The sequence below is a fragment of the Microplitis mediator genome, chromosome 11 (assembly GCF_029852145.1).
Source record: "Microplitis mediator isolate UGA2020A chromosome 11, iyMicMedi2.1, whole genome shotgun sequence".
In the NCBI taxonomy this organism is placed as follows: domain Eukaryota; kingdom Metazoa; phylum Arthropoda; class Insecta; order Hymenoptera; family Braconidae; genus Microplitis; species Microplitis mediator.
This window is the reverse complement of record NC_079979.1, coordinates 7,637,492-7,654,386: the sequence shown is the minus strand read 5'-3', so window position 1 is coordinate 7,654,386 and position 16,895 is coordinate 7,637,492. Positions and strand designations below refer to the sequence as shown.

The following is a 16,895-nucleotide window of genomic DNA, read 5'->3' as shown; positions in this document are numbered from 1 at the left end:
CGAGGATTGGCGTTACCACGACCACGCCGTCCGTGTGCTGTCCCGGCATTATCACCACCGGTACCCTGCCACACCGTGGTCGCTCCGGCTGCACGACCAGATTTTACGGCACGCTGGCAGAAGGGTTGCACCCTGGCTCGGGCTGTGGAGAAGCTAGAAGGACGCCCATCAACAACTCGGTCCATACAGCCATCTTTTGTACCACCGGCGCGCCCCGTATCATCACCCGAGGTCACCCAAGCGCTCAAGCGCACCCGTTGGGACCTCATGGGGGACGAGACGTTGACCTCAGCGGAGGCTGAGGAGTTGGCTTCTTATGTGCCCACCACCGCTGCACCGGAGGTTGTCTTCGTCGGACCTGAAGGGGAATTGGTTCTACCTGAACCAGGGTCGGAGAAAGACCCTCTAGCGGAAGACAAAGAGGAGGTAGACAGCCAGTCGGACGACTCCGATCTATTAATTATAGACGAGGAAGTGGTCGTTGACCCTGTCGAACCCGCACAAGCTGCGGAAGAGTGAATTTGTTATTTATTTAAAAACTTATTAATAAATTATTCACTACCATTTAAATTTATTGTCAAAATTTCTTAATTAGTCCTTTTCAGCTTCCGAGCCCCAATCTCAAGTCTGGCGACGGGGAGTGTAACCGTGCAGCAGCGACTTTAAGACGTGAGAGTGAGGCTCTCTCGCTTCTTTTGTTCTCTCTCTCTCGCTCCCATATTGTTTTCTCGTTTGCGAGTTCGGCTGAGTCTTTGCGGTAGTCTTAGCGCAGCAGATATGTGGAAATTGGTCACTGCGCATAATTGGGAGGGGTCAACACGAGGTGCTGACCCGAGACAATTAATTTTAAGACGACACTTGTGCTCTAGTGCGCTGATCGACCAGTCGCTTTCTTTTCTCTACTTTTTTATAAGTTAAATTTCTCCAGTGGTTTGTGGTTTTGTGGGTGAGGCTGTTTAAGCAAACCAAGTGTTTGTACTGTTTGGATTATTCACCTAAGGAGGCTAACGGCGGTGCTTACCCGGACCTTTCATCTACCCGTGGATCACCCAGGGATTTCGAGGATGCAACGTCGTCCAATTCCAGCAGTAAGTCCAGATTTTGGCTCACATATATATAAAATTAATTTATAACGTTGTATAATGTCTCTCTCTCTTCAACGCGGAAATTTCCCGCCAATCTTTGCCCATTATCCTCACTCGTTATCAATTAATTCCCGCGCGTTTCGAGTCCGCGAATTCTTTTGAATTACTTGTATATATATATATAAAATTAAATTAGTTTTAAGAAAAGGGGAAAATTGTATATAATGAGGGATCTTGGTTAAATAAATTTCATAAATTAAATTTATTCGAGTAGTAATTATTAACTATCACCAGAGTCCTTTAGCTTTAAGTTTATTTTCAGCCGCGTGTCCGGTCAGGACGAGTACCCGCTTCCTGAGAGTTTTCCCGTCTTTTGGAACCAGAACTTTAGAATAAATTAAGGAGAATTAATGATAGAAAATTTAAGTAAAATCAGTAATCTCGGGAAATTTAATTGACTGTGGTTCTTGGCTATCTGGACACGCAGTAGCCAGGGCCCACCGTTATAATGTTGATTATAAAAAATTATAAATTAATAAAGTTACCATAAATTATAATAATGTACACGTTCTAAACGTAAAATGGTAATGTTTATTTAATGATATTTTTTAAATGTTTGCATCTCATTTTTTTGTTTGGAAAGTTTGAATAAAAAGTTTATTAAAAATTATTAACATTATTTGTTCAATTAATAGCTTCAATAATTGTCACCCACTTTTTATTTCACTACATGGCTAATGAACAGAAGATAAAAGTATATATTTATATTAGGGTGATTCATTTTAGACTAACATTTTTTTTTTTCAAGTCCCACTCAAGAATCTTGTAACACATGAAAAATAAAAAATTCTCACCAAATTTGAGTTCTTAATTTCAATTTTTAAAGGTCTCTCAACGAATTTTTAGTTTTTCCATTTAAATAACACAGGAAAACTTTTTAACTTCCCGCTAAGAAAATTGTAAATTTTCAAAAATTCGGGAAGTTATTGGTTTCGGTCCGATTTACGAAAATCGAATTTCCATCAGATGTCGACGTTTCGAGGTCCTAGGAAGCTATCCTGACTAATTTCACGATGATGTCCGAGTGTATGTATGTATGTACGTAAATATTCATAACTCTTGAACGGATGAACCGATTTTGATCGTTGAGGTGTCATTCGACGCGGCTTGTTAATGTCTTGAGGCCGTAGAAATTTGAAATTAATCGGTAGGGTGCGTTCAGAGATATTTCAAAAATAAAATTTTTTCAAAAATGTTTTATTTGGATAACTTCCAATTTGCTCGATGGATTGATTCCAAAATCTAATCAGCTCTAAAACTCTATAAGCCGCGTCGAATGCCACCTCAACCATCAAAATCGGTTCATTCGTTCAAGAGAAACCGTTGACGAAAGAATTCAAAAAAAATTTTTTCCTTGGTTTTTTTGAAATTTCTCAAAAACGGCTGAATAAATCAATTTCAAAATTCGACCAGCTTTAGAACTTGATAAAACGCGTCAATTGCCACCTCAATCATCAAAATCGGTTAATTCGTTCGCGAGATATCGTGGAAGAAAGAAATGCTAAAAAATGGTTTTTTACAAAACAATGGCATACAAAAGTATTTGCGAGCTCGAAGAGCTCGAAAATATATTCACAATAATGTTTTCGAGCTCAGCGAGCTCGAAAACAGCGGGAAGTTTTGGGGCTGGCCCGCAGGGTCAACTGACAGACCGATTTTTTTTTTAATTTTTTGCTTCCGCATCTTACCAAGAAATTTTTTTTTTTAAATATCATGCTGACGTTCTTATAGTAGACTAAATGCTTGGCAAAAAAGTTCCTTGAGTCGAGTCTGTAAGTGCAATATCTCCATCATAATTCACGTTACAAATTGTGATTTTTGTGGGAATTCCATTTTAATGCACTCAGAAACGAAACTATTGGTGATAGACAAAAAGTTTAAATGGTAATTTTGTAGGTTATTCAATACTCTAAAATAATGCCCCTATGAATATCTCTGTACCACCAATAGTTTAGCCTCCAGACGCTCTCAAAGTCCAATTTTTTTCAAAAATATGCTTTTAATGCACTTATAAACGAAACTAATGGTGATAGACAAAAAGTTTAAACGACAATTTTGTCGGTTATTCAATACTCTAAAATAATGCCATTATGACTATCTCTGTTCCACCAATAGTTTAGCTTCCAGGCGCTCTTAAACTTAAAATTCTCTTGGAATATATTGCGCAAAACAAAATTTTTTCGCAAGTACAGTCAAAACTGCTTATAACGACTTTGAAGGGACTGATGAATTATGGTCGTTATAACCGGAAGTCGTTATAACCAACATCAATCATTAAAAATATAAAATGCTTTAACCAAATTTATAAATAGTTTACAACTGTTTATTAAACTAACAATACATCATATTATTAAATCTTTTATTTTTAGATTAAATTACTTTAAGAAATTAGTAATTTTTGTTTGTTTAGTACAGTGAAACTGTGCGTAGTACTGCTGAATTTGCTGAGACATTTTATTCAACAATTCATTATTATTGCTTAAACAATATTCCTCTTTTCCAAGCACAAATTTTTGTAAGACTGTAATAGCAGATAGTGCTCCACTGATTGTCGGTATTACAAAGTTTTCTTCTTCATTTTCTAGTTCGTCGTAGTCCTCGATCACCGTGTCCTGGTTTTTAATCTCTTCTAAAATTTCCTGATCACTTAGTGATGAACAGACTGCTATGTTGTTGTCTACCTGGAGGAATTCTTCAACATCCAAAGCTGTCAGAGGTGGCGTAAGTGCTTGTCCTAACAGCAGTAGAGACACGTTATCTTTTTCACTTGCTGGTGAAATTTCATCTTTTTCAATAAGAGTACATACAGAAGGATCTATAAATCCAGCGTGCTAAAAACAGTTGGCGATGGTCCGTTGAGTAACATTTTGCCACGCTTGTGAGATCATTAAAATTGCGTCTAGAATTGTAAACTTTTCTTCTTTCTTTTTTTCAATACGCTGTAGTAGTTGTCCAAAGGTTGCAAAACAGACGTTACGTTAGGCGGTAAAAATACGACCTTGATATATTCTAAATTTTCAACTAAGCAATGTGCAGGACAATTATCTACCACAAGAAGAATTTTTCTCTTTTGCAATTGTAATTGAGAATCCCAATTCCGGAGCCATTTTTCGAAAATTTTTGATGTCATCCACGATTTATTATTGTTTTCATAATCTACAGGAAGTGAGTTTGTAATTTTATTTTTAAAACAACGTGGTTTTTTCGATTTTCCGATGACTAAAAGTTTTTTTTTACATGATCCTGTCATATTTGCAGCAGCCATAACAGTAATTCTCGTTTTAGATAGTTTTACACCTGTACAGTTATCACCTTTAAACTTGAGCGTTTTATCAGGAGTCATATTATAAAATAAGCCCAATTCACCTGCGTTGAAAATGTCTTCTGGTTTATAACCTTGACACAAAATAGGCCACTTTTGTGACAACCACTCTTCTTTGGTTCCAATAGGCACATCAGCCGCTTCACCACTGATTTTTCCACTAACTATGCTGTGTCGAAGACGAAAACGTTGCACCCACGAAGAACTACACTTGAAATTCTCTTTACCTAATTGACGGGCAAAATCGTTTGCCTTCTCTTGTAAAATAGGTCCACTGATAGGTATATTATTAGACCTTTGATGTTTAAACCATTTTAGCAATGCTTGATCAATATCGTTGTGTTCAGTTGTTCTGGCTCGTTTAATCTTCAAGTTGTTTTCTTCAAACGTCTTTTTTATCCGCTCCTTATCCTTCCAAATCGTGGAAATTGTCGAATGTGATACAGCATATTCTTTAGCAATACCGTTATTAGTTTCTCCACTTTCTAAACGCCAAATTATATGAGCCTTTTCTTCTATATCAAATACTTTTCTTTTTCTTTTCGACATTTCGACAACGATGTTTTATTTGTCTTGTCAAACGATAAACTGATTTGAAATTCTCAGTGTGACTAATCTTAAGCTGCAGAAATATGTGAAACGTCACAAGTACTATTACTGAAAAACAAATACTGAAATACAAATAAGTGTACAAATATAAATACAAGTGTAAAAGCGTGTCTTAGACGTTATAACCGATGCCGTTCTCCAAAAACGTAAGTCAATTACGGTCGTTATAAGCGATTTGTCGTTATAGGCGATGTCGTTATAAACGGTTCTTAGCGCGTAGGTTTTATATTGTATCAGGACGGGACCTTGAAATTTTGTCGTTATAACCGGTTCGTCGTTGTGAGCGATGTCGTTATAAACGGTTTTGACTGTATAATAATTACTTAAATTATTTAAAAATATACTATACCCAGGAAAAACGGATTAGATCTGGCCAGATCCTTAAATTGTCTCTATCTGACGAGATCTGGCCAGATATAATCAGATCTGACCAGATATAACTAAAAAACAATCTTATTAGATCTGACCAGTTCTGGTAAGATTTTTAAATTGTTTCTATCTGGCAAGACATGGCCAGATATAACTAGTTCTGAACAGATGTATTCAAACAGATCTCTACCTAGATCTTTCAGTTGCTATTTTTTTTATTATTATCCTAAATAAAATTTAAATGTTTATGTATAAAATCCAGATGCTATTATGGAATAGGAAAGATAATTATTGTTAATTAGATATGTCTTTTATTCTCATACTACGCTTGAGATAACATTTTTAAACATACAGTTATATTGAAAATTCCTAAACTTAAATTGTATTAATGAAAGTAATACGAGCTAAACTTGTTTACACGTCAATAAATTTGACCAATGTGAGATCTTTGAGTTATAGCTCAATCTCAAAATATTTTAAACTTAAATAAATAACTTTATTATTAAATTTACTTAAATCATTTAATTCAATCATTAAACGTTTTACACTTAGAGAATTTTAAGTTTAAGAGCGCCTGGAAGCTAAACTATTGGTGGAACAGAGATAGTCATAATGGCATTATTTTAGAGTATTGAATAACCGACAAAATTGTCGTTTAAACTTTTTGTCTATCACCATTAGTTTCGTTTATAAGTGCATTAAAAGCATATTTTTGAAAAAAATTGGACTTTGAGAGCGTCTGGAGGCTAAACTATTGGTGGTACAGAAATATTCATAGGGGCATTATTTTAGAGTATTGAATAACCTACAAACATGCTATTTAAACTTTTTGTCTATCACCAATAGTTTCGTTTCTGAGTGCATTAAAATCGAATTCCCACAAAAATCACAATTTGTAACGTGAATTGTGATGGAGATATTGCACTTACAGACTTGACTCAATGAACTTTTTTGCACCAAATCAGTAAATCACGATAATTTTTATAATTTTTGATCAGCGGAATTATCTCATAAACCACACATAAATAAACTGGATAATTTTTGATCTGTGGAATTGTCACCAAAACCACGCAGAAATAAAATTTTAACTAAAACTAAAATGCTCAGAACTTATAAGCATTACAAGACAGAGACTGGAAAACTAAAAACAGAGTTACGGTAAGCCGTGGTGTCGCTCAGTGTGTAGGTTTATGGAGAGAGGGAGTGGTCCGGGTTAAATCATCCCAAACTCGTGTAAATTATTAGCGGATTTGCAATTTTTATTTGACAATAAATAAAATACTAGAACATAATACAAATAATCTTACTCTCTATAACAAAATACTGAATCCGAAAAATACAACAATTCGGTAATTCCGGACAATAATTAATTAATGTAACGGGACCTAAGTCCACCTCCTCCACGGAAGCCGATACCTCGCCCTTTTGGGCATACTCGCGTTGCGTGTGGTCCCTATTTTCATAATCAACACCACCATATATTATAAAAGCGAAATATGAGCATAAGCTCACATTAACTTACCCATTAGGCATGCATTGCATGTGGGTGTCTCACCAACAACCACCACGAGACCGACCACATTTGGACCCATACACTCCTCCCATCTCAGGAAATAGAGAGACTCTGGTTGGAGTGGGGCTTGGAATGGATCCCCCATGGTACCAGACTTCAGCTCTGGTGAACTGCTTGCATAGATTAGTGGTGGGACGCAAGTTCTCCCCATACCCTATGTAAAGGACCACTCCACTTGTTTCTTTCGGGTTCCCAACAAGCAATTATCCGCTTGTTTCGTTCGCCCCTTCTAAGATTTTCTACTTTCCCCAAGCCAGATGCACACTAATTATTCAAACCAAATCAAAGTTGGGCGGCTTGGGGGGGGGGGGGGGGTAATTCCGAACGGCAACTTGGCATCTAAATGATGTGCGTCAAAACCATATAACTAAATTAATTAAAAATAATTAATTAAAATAATTAAATAACTAGGACCAACCGATACTCAAATGGTACTCGGTGAACGAGAACAATAATCTTAAATTCATTACTCTAGATATTTTCTTTAACAAAATCATACGACTAACGTACCTGGATCTCATTTTGACGTTAATTAGGCAATAATTAACTTACTGACTAACATATTCCTTATAATTATTTTATAAAAATTATATTAACAATAGATCGCGAACCTGACTCAAAACTGTAACTACTTTTCCATACTTTTCACAGATCTTACATCTTTTCTTTAACTAAAACCGTAGCATAATACCTCAAGATTCTAACTCGAACTCGATTAATTATTTATAATAATTATCTTATACCTGATTACTGATGAATAAAATATCAAGTAACGTCTCACACTGTTAAAATTAATACTTCTGTAGCAATATTTCCAACCTGTAGCTTTCTGAAGCATCACTCCTGAACACGTCTGCTAACTTCGAGTGAGCAGAGTCGAATCCCCTAATGTACTCCCCAAACTAAAAACATCATCGCCATTTATACCGACTCTCTATACTTTACTCCATAACCAACTCGATATTGAGTATGGATATCCCAATGTGTTTGCTCTCCTGGACTTGGCTTCGGTGAGATCGCAGGCTAAATTCTAAAATTTAAGTGACCAACGGTTACCCTCAGCAGCACAATGGTCAAAGCTGTCCACTGAGGCCTACCGACAAATCCCATAACTCCGAAATGACCAGAAATAGCGGCTTCCACAGCAATAGTGGTCACTAAACCATCGCTGAGTCCTGCCAATCCTAATAACAATAACTGATCTCTTACACCTAGTCCATAGTCCTTATTTTGGAGCGCTAGCATTTCAGCTAGATCTCTGCACTCCACATGGAAGTCTCATAGGGTCAGGCAAGCATCCTGACATCAGATACAACCGGGTGGCAATTACTCGAGCCCCATTCCATGGTTGCTCCGACTTCCACATACTCAATAAACCAAAAACTGTAAATTCCAAAACTCGAACTTTATCTTTTACCAAACTCTAATCTCAACCCATATCCCACAATAAATTTCCCATATCAATTTTCTGTAGCCAAACGTTACTCCATATTTTATTCTTAAACTATATCTCGATCACCAAAAAAAAACTATATAAAAATCGCAATTTACTGTAGCTAAATTCTAAATCATGAGTTACCATGCTCGGTTATGCCCCAAAATCAGTTGGTGCTTGTGACGTCAAGTTAATCCAAGCCTCTTCCAAAAAAATAACATCACAATATATATATATATATATATATATATATATATATATATATATATATATATATATATATATATATACATTTTCATTTCTTTCTCTTGCTTTATAGCAATTTAAATTTCACCCTTCTGCGCCTTTTAACATGATCATATAGCCGATGTTTGAGTCATGGATTTATTTTGGTGACAAGTAACTTTACGAATATCATATCTTATGGCCGGTACTCATAAATAGACGTTATCATTTACGATAATTTACTCACGTTATTTTGCATTTATATATGCTATTAAGGTAAGGCAATTCTTAACTTGAAGGAATAACGGAATACCAACCTTCGCAATATATAAACGGATTTTCATTGAAAGTTCTAACCTCTACAACAAATTTATTTAGTTGTTATCGATCATTGAATAATATAATTTTTATTTTATAGTGGAATTAAACTTTATACACAATTGTTAAATATTCTATTGTAAACATATAATAGTTGTACACGATAAGTTTAATTGTAATCAAATTTAATTTGATTGATCGAAAAAGATGATGAAATACATGCTATTTCCTGATAAATTATATAAACATTTGAAGAGTCATTGAGTTTACGTGAAGTTTCTGTTATTATTGATTTAAATATTATATTTGTATTATAATAAGATCAACATGTATGATTGAAAGAGTCTGACATTTATTGGCAAATGGAACTTCTTATATGTATTTAATTGTTTATTACTTTGGTAAGTATAAAATCATTTTATTATTAATTTATAATAAATAGGAGTTGTCAAGTACTTTTTAACTTCCCGCTAAGAAAATTGTAAATTTTCAAAAATTCGGGGTTATTGGTTTCGGTCCGATTTACGAAAATCGAATTTCCATCAGATGTCGACGTTTTGAGGTCCTAGGAAGCTATTCTGACTAATTTCAAGATGATGTCCGAGTGTATGTATGTGTGTACGTTAGGGTGTCCGTTATTTCCCAAATCGATTTTCATTTACCGATCGCCCCCTGAATCTTTAGTTTATGACCTAAAAAAAAATATCCAACACAATGAGGCTCTTCATTTTCACATTAAACCGTGCCCAAATCATTTTATATTTCCCATTTAAAGAACATGGGATTTTTAGACTTTTTACTCTTAATTTTTTTTCTCAGAAACAAATGAGAGTAAAAATTTAATCGAAGCATATTCTGATAGGAAATTGAACGTTCTACAAAAAAGTTCTCTTATGAATTTTCAATAAAATAACTCCTTCAAAAGTTATTTAACGTTAAACTTGTGTCTGTTATCAATCCTATAATATTTTTAATTCTATTTTCATTTTTACCGTTTTTGGCTATAAAATCGTTAAAATAAAAGATAGTTGTTATTATCACCAGAGTACCAATGATCATTTATGTAGATTTCATGGCCTAAACAGAAAATCAAGGGAAAAAAAACATTGTTTTATGAGAAATAATAGAAATAACATACCTTTCCTCATACAGACGAACTTTAAAATGAATTAATGGTAAGTGATGAAATAAAAATGTAATAACTTCTTTGTCTATAATATTATAAGCAGATTTATTATCAACTTTGCTTTCTCTATAATTTTTTGTTAAGAAAGCTATGGTCGCATTAGGATATTTTGTTTTGTACTCATTTACAACTTAAATCAAATATTGTTTTTGGTTTTCTCGTGTTGTTAAAATGTTGATATACTCTTAAGTTGATTTAATTGCTCTTTCGGTGAGATCATTAATGACTTGTAAATTGTTAACAATTCGCAAGTAAATTTGGAATCCTTACAATTTTTTAAAAGATTTAACATTGATAGAAATTTTTTGAAATTAGATGTGAAACGTGGGCGGGCAATAACGACTATTTAGAAGGCTTTCGAAAGAAAGCAAAAATGATAATAAATCTGCTTATAATATTATAGACAAAGAAGTTATTACATTTTTATTTCATCACTTACCATTAATTCATTTTAAAGTTCGTCTGTATGAGGAAACGTATGTTATTTCTATTATTTCTCATAAAACAATATTTTTTTTCCCTTGATTTTCCGTTTAGGCCATGAAATCTACATAAATGATCATCGGTACTCTGGTGATAATAACAACTATCTTTTATTTTAACGATTTTATAGCCAAAAACGGTGAAAATAAAAATAGAATTAAAAATATTATAGGATTGATAACAAACACAAGTTTAACGTTCAATAACTTTTAAAGGAGTTATTTTATCGAAAATTCATAAGAGAACTTTTTTGTAGAACGTTCAATTTCCTATCAGAATATGGTTTGATTAAATTTTTACTCTCATTTGTTTCTGAGAAAAAAAATTAAGAGTAAAAAGTCTAAAAATCCCATGTTATTTAAATGGGAAATATAAAATGATTTGGGCACGGTTTAATGTGAAAATGAAGAGCCTCATTGTGTTGGATATTTTTTTTTAGGTCATTAACTAAAGATTCAGGGGGCGATCGGTAAATAAAAATCGATTTGGGAAATAACGGACACCCTAGTGTACGTACGTACGTACGTACGTACGTATGTATGTATGTAAATATTCATAACTCTTGAACGGATGAACCGATTTTGATCGTTGAGGTGTCATTCGACGCGGCTTGTTAATGTCTTGAGGCCGTAGAAATTTGAACTTAATCGGTAGGGTGCGTTCAGAGATATTTCAAAAATAAAATTTTTTCGAAAATGTTTTATTTGGATAGCTTTTAATTTGCTCGATGGATTGATTCCAAAATCTAATCAGCTCTAAAACTCTATAAGCCGCGTCGAATGCCACCTCAACCTTCAAAATCGGTTCATTCGTTCAAGAGAAATCGTTGACGAAAGAATTCAAAAAAAAATTTTTCCTTGGTTTTTTTGAAATTTCTCAAAAACGGCTAAATAAATCAATTTAAAAATTTGATCAGCTTCAGAACTTGATAAAACGCGTCGATTGCCACCTCAACCTTCAAAATCGGTTGATTCGTTCGCGAGATATCGTGGGAGAAGGAAATGCTAAAAAATGGTTTTTTACAAAACAATGGCATACAAAAGAATTTGCGAGCTCGAAGAGCTCGAAAATGTATTCACAATAATGTTTTCGAGCTCAACGAGCTCGAAAACAGCGGGAAGTTTTGGGGCTGGCCCGCAGGGTCAACTGACAGACCGATTTTTTTTTTGCTTTAATAAAAAAATTAACACTCAAACTCTAATAATACATAATAAGATAATTGTCGATTACTTTTGAGAAATGTAAAATCATTGGTCAATCAAATTTACAATTTTACAATAATCTATAAATAGAAAGTTTAATAATTTAGGATAAATAAAAAATAACCCGATTTATTATAGCTGTTTCATTAGTACACAATATAAATTAACGATAGTTTATTACTCATAGATGATCATATCGATGATTTTAATGTTGACAATGTTAAATTATCCGTTTTCCACATACTTAACAATAAAAAGAGTGTTGGTTTGTAAACATTGGATATTAATATTGACACAACTGCGATAATTTTCAAGTAGTACATCAATACGTCATTGATTGGTATTTATAAGGTTATTTTATATACTTGCATAACATTATTATGATAATAATTGTATTATTATATGCTATTTAATATTGATTCTTTTTTTTCTAGGAAATACCGATCAAAAATCAGCAATTTCATTGAGAAATTGAACTTAGCATCATAAGATTAAATAAATCTTATGATACAGAAAAAAGATATAAGATACTAAGATATAGAAATAAGGAATAATAATTAGAATTGAGAAATAAGATAATAGAAATTTTGAAATTGTGTGGATTATTAAATTCTAAAATTTTCATTACTTGAATTGTAACTATGATAATATATTTTTATCTATATTTAACATGATTTACAAATAGATTTTTATATATTGTTACAATTCATTTTTTTTTTAAATTAATCGAGTAAACCTTGTACATAATTTAACTTTAAGCAATTAACTTATATTTTTAAGTAATATTTTATAAATTTCCCGCATAGGTAAATAAAATAATTAGTTTGAAATTATATTTTGTTATTACATTTTATAAAAATCAACCTTCTAATAATCCTACTTGAAAAATATAGATTTAAGGTATTAGAAACAGTACGTATGAATTATTATTAAACATTTATTAAACATTTATATTAAACCACTTTCAATATAAATTGAAACTTACAATTTTACTATTGCAATAAATAGATATGTAGAATAAAGATTTAAGAAACAAATAATTTATAATTGATAACCGTCATTTGCGTTAAATTCCATTAATAATTTTATTGAGTATTATTTTTACACTTTATAAGGCCGAAACGAAAAATTATACGTACAGCAATTGAAGAAGAAGAATAAATCACTTTATTTAAAGTCAATAACTTCCCGGTGAGGACAAGTCCCCACCGGGTACAGCAAGTGTTTTCTTATAATAATAATATTTTTAAAAAATAACAACAAAACACTTAGAAAAAAGAACAATAAATAATCAATATTCGTGTGGCGGGAGTCACAATTAAATATATAAATAGTAAATTAGCATATAGCAGTCAATAAATTTGATTAAAATACAATTACGCCCGCAGTGATTCAATCACAAAGTGTATATAAAAAAGAAACAATGTACATAAGGTATAGTCAATTAGTTAATATTTACGTCACCCCTTTCCCCATATGACAATGGTCCAGCATTGCATATGGCGAGAGAAGTGAGTTTAGTCACAAAATAATAATAATAAATAATTTATAATTTTATATATACATCATAATTAATAAATAAGTATAGTTTTAAAAATGTATATATGCAGATAAATAATTGTGTTTTAATGTTTTATAGCGCGCAGCAACGACGACAATGACAGCAAACGTCGAGTGCAGTAGCTAGCATGCGAGTGTGATTGACTAGATAAATTGTGGTGGCGGCGATCGCAGTGGTGGAGGCGTTAGAAAGGACGACAGTGGTCCATAGGTCAGGTCCGCGTCAGGGCGGACGCACGAAGCATCCTCGTTTGGCGCCACGGTACCGACATATTGTCTTTGTCCAGATACATGCTCGACATATATGTCTCTCGCCCAGCGGATGGTCTCCGACACAATGAGTCGTCTCATCAGACGAGCATAGTATGATGAGATACTAAGCGCCCTCAGAACCGGCTCATTGTTAGGATCTCACCCACCTAGAGAGCCGACGACGATCGCGTCAGTACGCACCTGATATCCCTGTGCCTTTAATGCAGTTGCGAGCTCATGATACGCATCAATCTTGGATTGACGCGCATCATCGAAAGCACCGCACTGGTTCTCAAAGGCCACAGTGACATCAACAATGAGCACCGACTTGGCCCGTTCATCCCTAACAACAATGTCAGATCTGAGACGTGCCAGATCCCCATCAACTTCCTGAACGCGCTTGTTGACACGCATTTCTCCCGTCATCCTCGAGGCTTGAGATATCCTGTTTAGGATGGAGTTATGCTTCAATTGGTATGCCGCTGAATGCGTCATGCAGTGATTCAGGACGTGGGGAAGGGATTCCAGGTTATATCCGCACACTCTGCAGCGCTTATCTCGCTGCCCCCAACGAATTGCTCCATTAAGAGGCAAGACGTCCAGGCGCGCGCGATGGATAAAACGCCACTCTGCGAAACGGATATATTTACCATCCCGCAAGCAGATATTACTCTCACGATTGCGGGCAGTGACCTGCCATACCTTTCCCTGGTCTTTCTTCATTGTTAACGTCTCTAAATAATGTTGTTGGGCAGCCTTTCTTAGGCACCATATGACTTGAGAACGTGAGCCGGGCCCAATTGAAGCATAACGCCCCTCAACGTCCTTGCACTTAAGTGCGAGCTCTTCATTAACTTCACTCCATTCCCACGATAGGCCAAACCGACTAGATTGACGCCTTGTAGCGACCCTAACCCTCGACCATAGACTGGGGTCACTTTGGTTTCGCGCGAACGGCCCTTCCAGTGAACCCAAAAGATACTGCGCAATTTCTTGTGGCGAAGGTTGGTGAATTGTACGTCTCCGGACCGCTTGCTCAAGTGAGGACTTCGCGATTTCCGCCACTTCAAGGTCTTTACAGGATAACATCCTGAAAGCCTGAGCGATGACAGAAATGTCCGCTAGGTCCGCAAGCGGGAGGATACCACCTCCACCCTTCCAAGGTTGCAAGTAAACTACTTCGGCACTTGCGCGCTGTGGAAGGTGCATCCAGCCCTTCACCAACTTTCTCAGCACTTTATCAGTCATGATCAAAGGTGTTTTGTCGACCTTTCCTCCCCGCAAGATATAATCAACCCGCGGCATAATAAACGTCCGAAGAGCGTCTATTTTTTGCCACGGGGCAAGAAGAGACCGGTCGATGGATCTAGCATCAGCTAGCATTTCACCTATCGTAGCAATGGGGGTCTGATTAATGTTAAAGCCCACCCGGACGCCCAGGTAATCCTAAGCCTCACCCTCTACCAATGACTTTAGCTGCCCACCGTCAATGTTAAACTTTGTGTCAAGTACATTGCGCCTGTTACCCTTGCCAGAAACGTGCAAGGTAACGCATTTAGAGGCGTTGAACTTAATGCCAACTGTTTCGCAGCAACACTGACAGTCAGCAGCATCTGCTTCATGTCCTCCACACTATCAGCAACAAAGCAATAGTCGTCGGCATACGCTCGTGAAGCGACCCGCTTGGTATTTATCATGTAGCCCCGATTAAGCTCTTCTACCGCTCGAAGAACAGAATCAGTGCCTACATTAAATACGATCGGACTAGCCGGACAACCTTGCTTAGTTCCTCTCATGAGAAGAACAGGATCAGTAAAGCCCTCGCTGGTACGAACCCTCGTCGTGCACCCATTATAGAAGCTCTTGATCAGGTCTTGAAACACCACGGGTGCTCCAATCCCTTCAATAGCATCATATATCACCTCGTGAGGGATGGAACCAAAAGCATCGGAAGCATCCAGACACGCGACGATAACATCCTTTCCCTCATGCGCTCCATCCGTCAGGACTTCCTGAATAACGTAGTTGTGCTCTAAGCACCCCTCGTACTTCAAAAAACCCTTCTGAGATGAAGTTAGCCTACTCCCATTGACAACAAAGTTCGTCAAGCGATCAGCTATCAAGGCGGCAAAGAGCTTGTAGATGGTATTGCCCATCGCGAGAGGTCACCAGTTCGACAGGTCGTTTTGGTCTCCCTTCTTGTAGATTAATACAGTATTGGAGACTTTCCACGACACTGGTATGGCCCCTGGACGGAAGCACGCATTGTATATGGCAGTGAGCAGTCCGGAACCAGGATCTGCCTTCTTCAGGTCACTGTACTTCAAGCCATCGGGGCCAGGTGCAGTGTCCTGCATCCTAGCTAACCTCCGGCTGACCTCAGTGGCCGTCAGAGAGGCGATCAAGGCCCCAGCCAACTCATCGCCCTCGTCTAGTGGCCATACTTGCCTTGCTGGCAACTCCTCATTGAAGGGGGAATCGTCGGAGTACAATGTTCGGAAGTACTCGAGAACATCATCCTTAGGCACCTGGCAGAAGGGTGATTGACCTTCAAGCACCTCCTGCATCGCCTTCCTCCGATTCTCCCTATACAATTTTTGAATACGGGTGGCAGAACGGATTCTACCACCGTCACCCTGATCTTGTGGGCCTTCGCGATTAAAATTGCCTCCTTGGTTGCGGTTTACCGTTCGTCCTCCAGGTTGCCCACGACCCGCTGGCCTGGATTCTGTGGTGCCCTGAAAGAACACAGACAGTTCCCTGTCCATCTCTTCCAGTTCATCCCAGGATTCAGTAGCATTAGTCATCGCGATGAGGTCTCGACGCTTATTATCACGTGACACCACTCCCGAAACGAAAAATTATACGTACAGCAATTGAAGAAAAAGAATACTAAATAAATAAACGAGCAAAAAACAATGCTTATAAGAAATCAACAAAAAATAATAACAAAAATAAATCATCTAATGTTATGATTCATGAACATAAATACCCTGTCCAAACTAATCGTGTTATTGAATTAGGAAATTCCGATACGATTGAACTTGATAATAATAATGTTGAAAATTTCCCATCAACTTCTAATAGCAACAATAATAATTTTTTATTGCAAAATACACATAATAATAATAATAATAATAATAATAATAATAATAATAATAATAATAATAATAATAATGATAATAATAATCAAGCTCAACCTGTTATAAATGATCA

At 35.9% G+C, this 16,895-nt stretch overlaps 3 protein-coding genes across 3 annotated transcripts; all 3 read right to left on the bottom strand.

The window, feature by feature from the left end:
* Positions 1 to 1,372: 1,372 nt before the first annotated feature.
* Positions 1,373 to 5,016, bottom strand: LOC130676908 (tigger transposable element-derived protein 4-like). The gene is made up of 4 exons (XM_057483416.1): positions 4,383 to 5,016; positions 4,084 to 4,301; positions 3,559 to 3,976; positions 1,373 to 1,470 (listed from the first exon to the last, which is right to left on the bottom strand). The coding sequence occupies exons 1-4, from the start codon at positions 5,014 to 5,016 to the stop codon at positions 1,373 to 1,375; spliced, it is 1,368 nt and encodes a 455-aa protein (XP_057339399.1).
* An 8,822-nt stretch (positions 5,017 to 13,838) lies between these two features.
* Positions 13,839 to 15,062, bottom strand: LOC130676907 (uncharacterized). Its single transcript, XM_057483415.1, has one exon. It carries the CDS (start codon positions 15,060 to 15,062, stop codon positions 13,839 to 13,841), a length of 1,224 nt encoding a protein of 407 aa, XP_057339398.1.
* Positions 15,063 to 15,844: 782 nt separating this feature from the next.
* LOC130676906 (uncharacterized) lies at positions 15,845 to 16,486 on the bottom strand. Its single transcript, XM_057483414.1, has one exon. It carries the CDS (start codon positions 16,484 to 16,486, stop codon positions 15,845 to 15,847), a length of 642 nt encoding a protein of 213 aa, XP_057339397.1.
* Between the last annotated feature and the right edge of the window lie 409 nt (positions 16,487 to 16,895).

Bases quoted from the DNA above. Each gene is read 5' to 3' on its own strand.
- LOC130676907 (XM_057483415.1), bottom strand. From the start codon at position 15,062: ATGCTAGCTGATGCTAGATCCATCGACCGGTCTCTTCTTGCCCCGTGG.
- LOC130676906 (XM_057483414.1), bottom strand. From the start codon at position 16,486: ATGACTAATGCTACTGAATCCTGGGATGAACTGGAAGAGATGGACAGG.
- LOC130676908 (XM_057483416.1), bottom strand. From the start codon at position 5,016: ATGTCGAAAAGAAAAAGAAAAGTATTTGATATAGAAGAAAAGGCTCAT. The intron at 3,977-4,083 runs GTATTGAAAAAA...AACTGTTTTTAG, and splicing joins CTTTGGACAACTACTACAGC to CACGCTGGATTTATAGATCC. The intron at 1,471-3,558 runs GTACTAAACAAA...TTTATTCTAAAG, and splicing joins GTACTACGCACAGTTTCACT to TTCTGGTTCCAAAAGACGGG.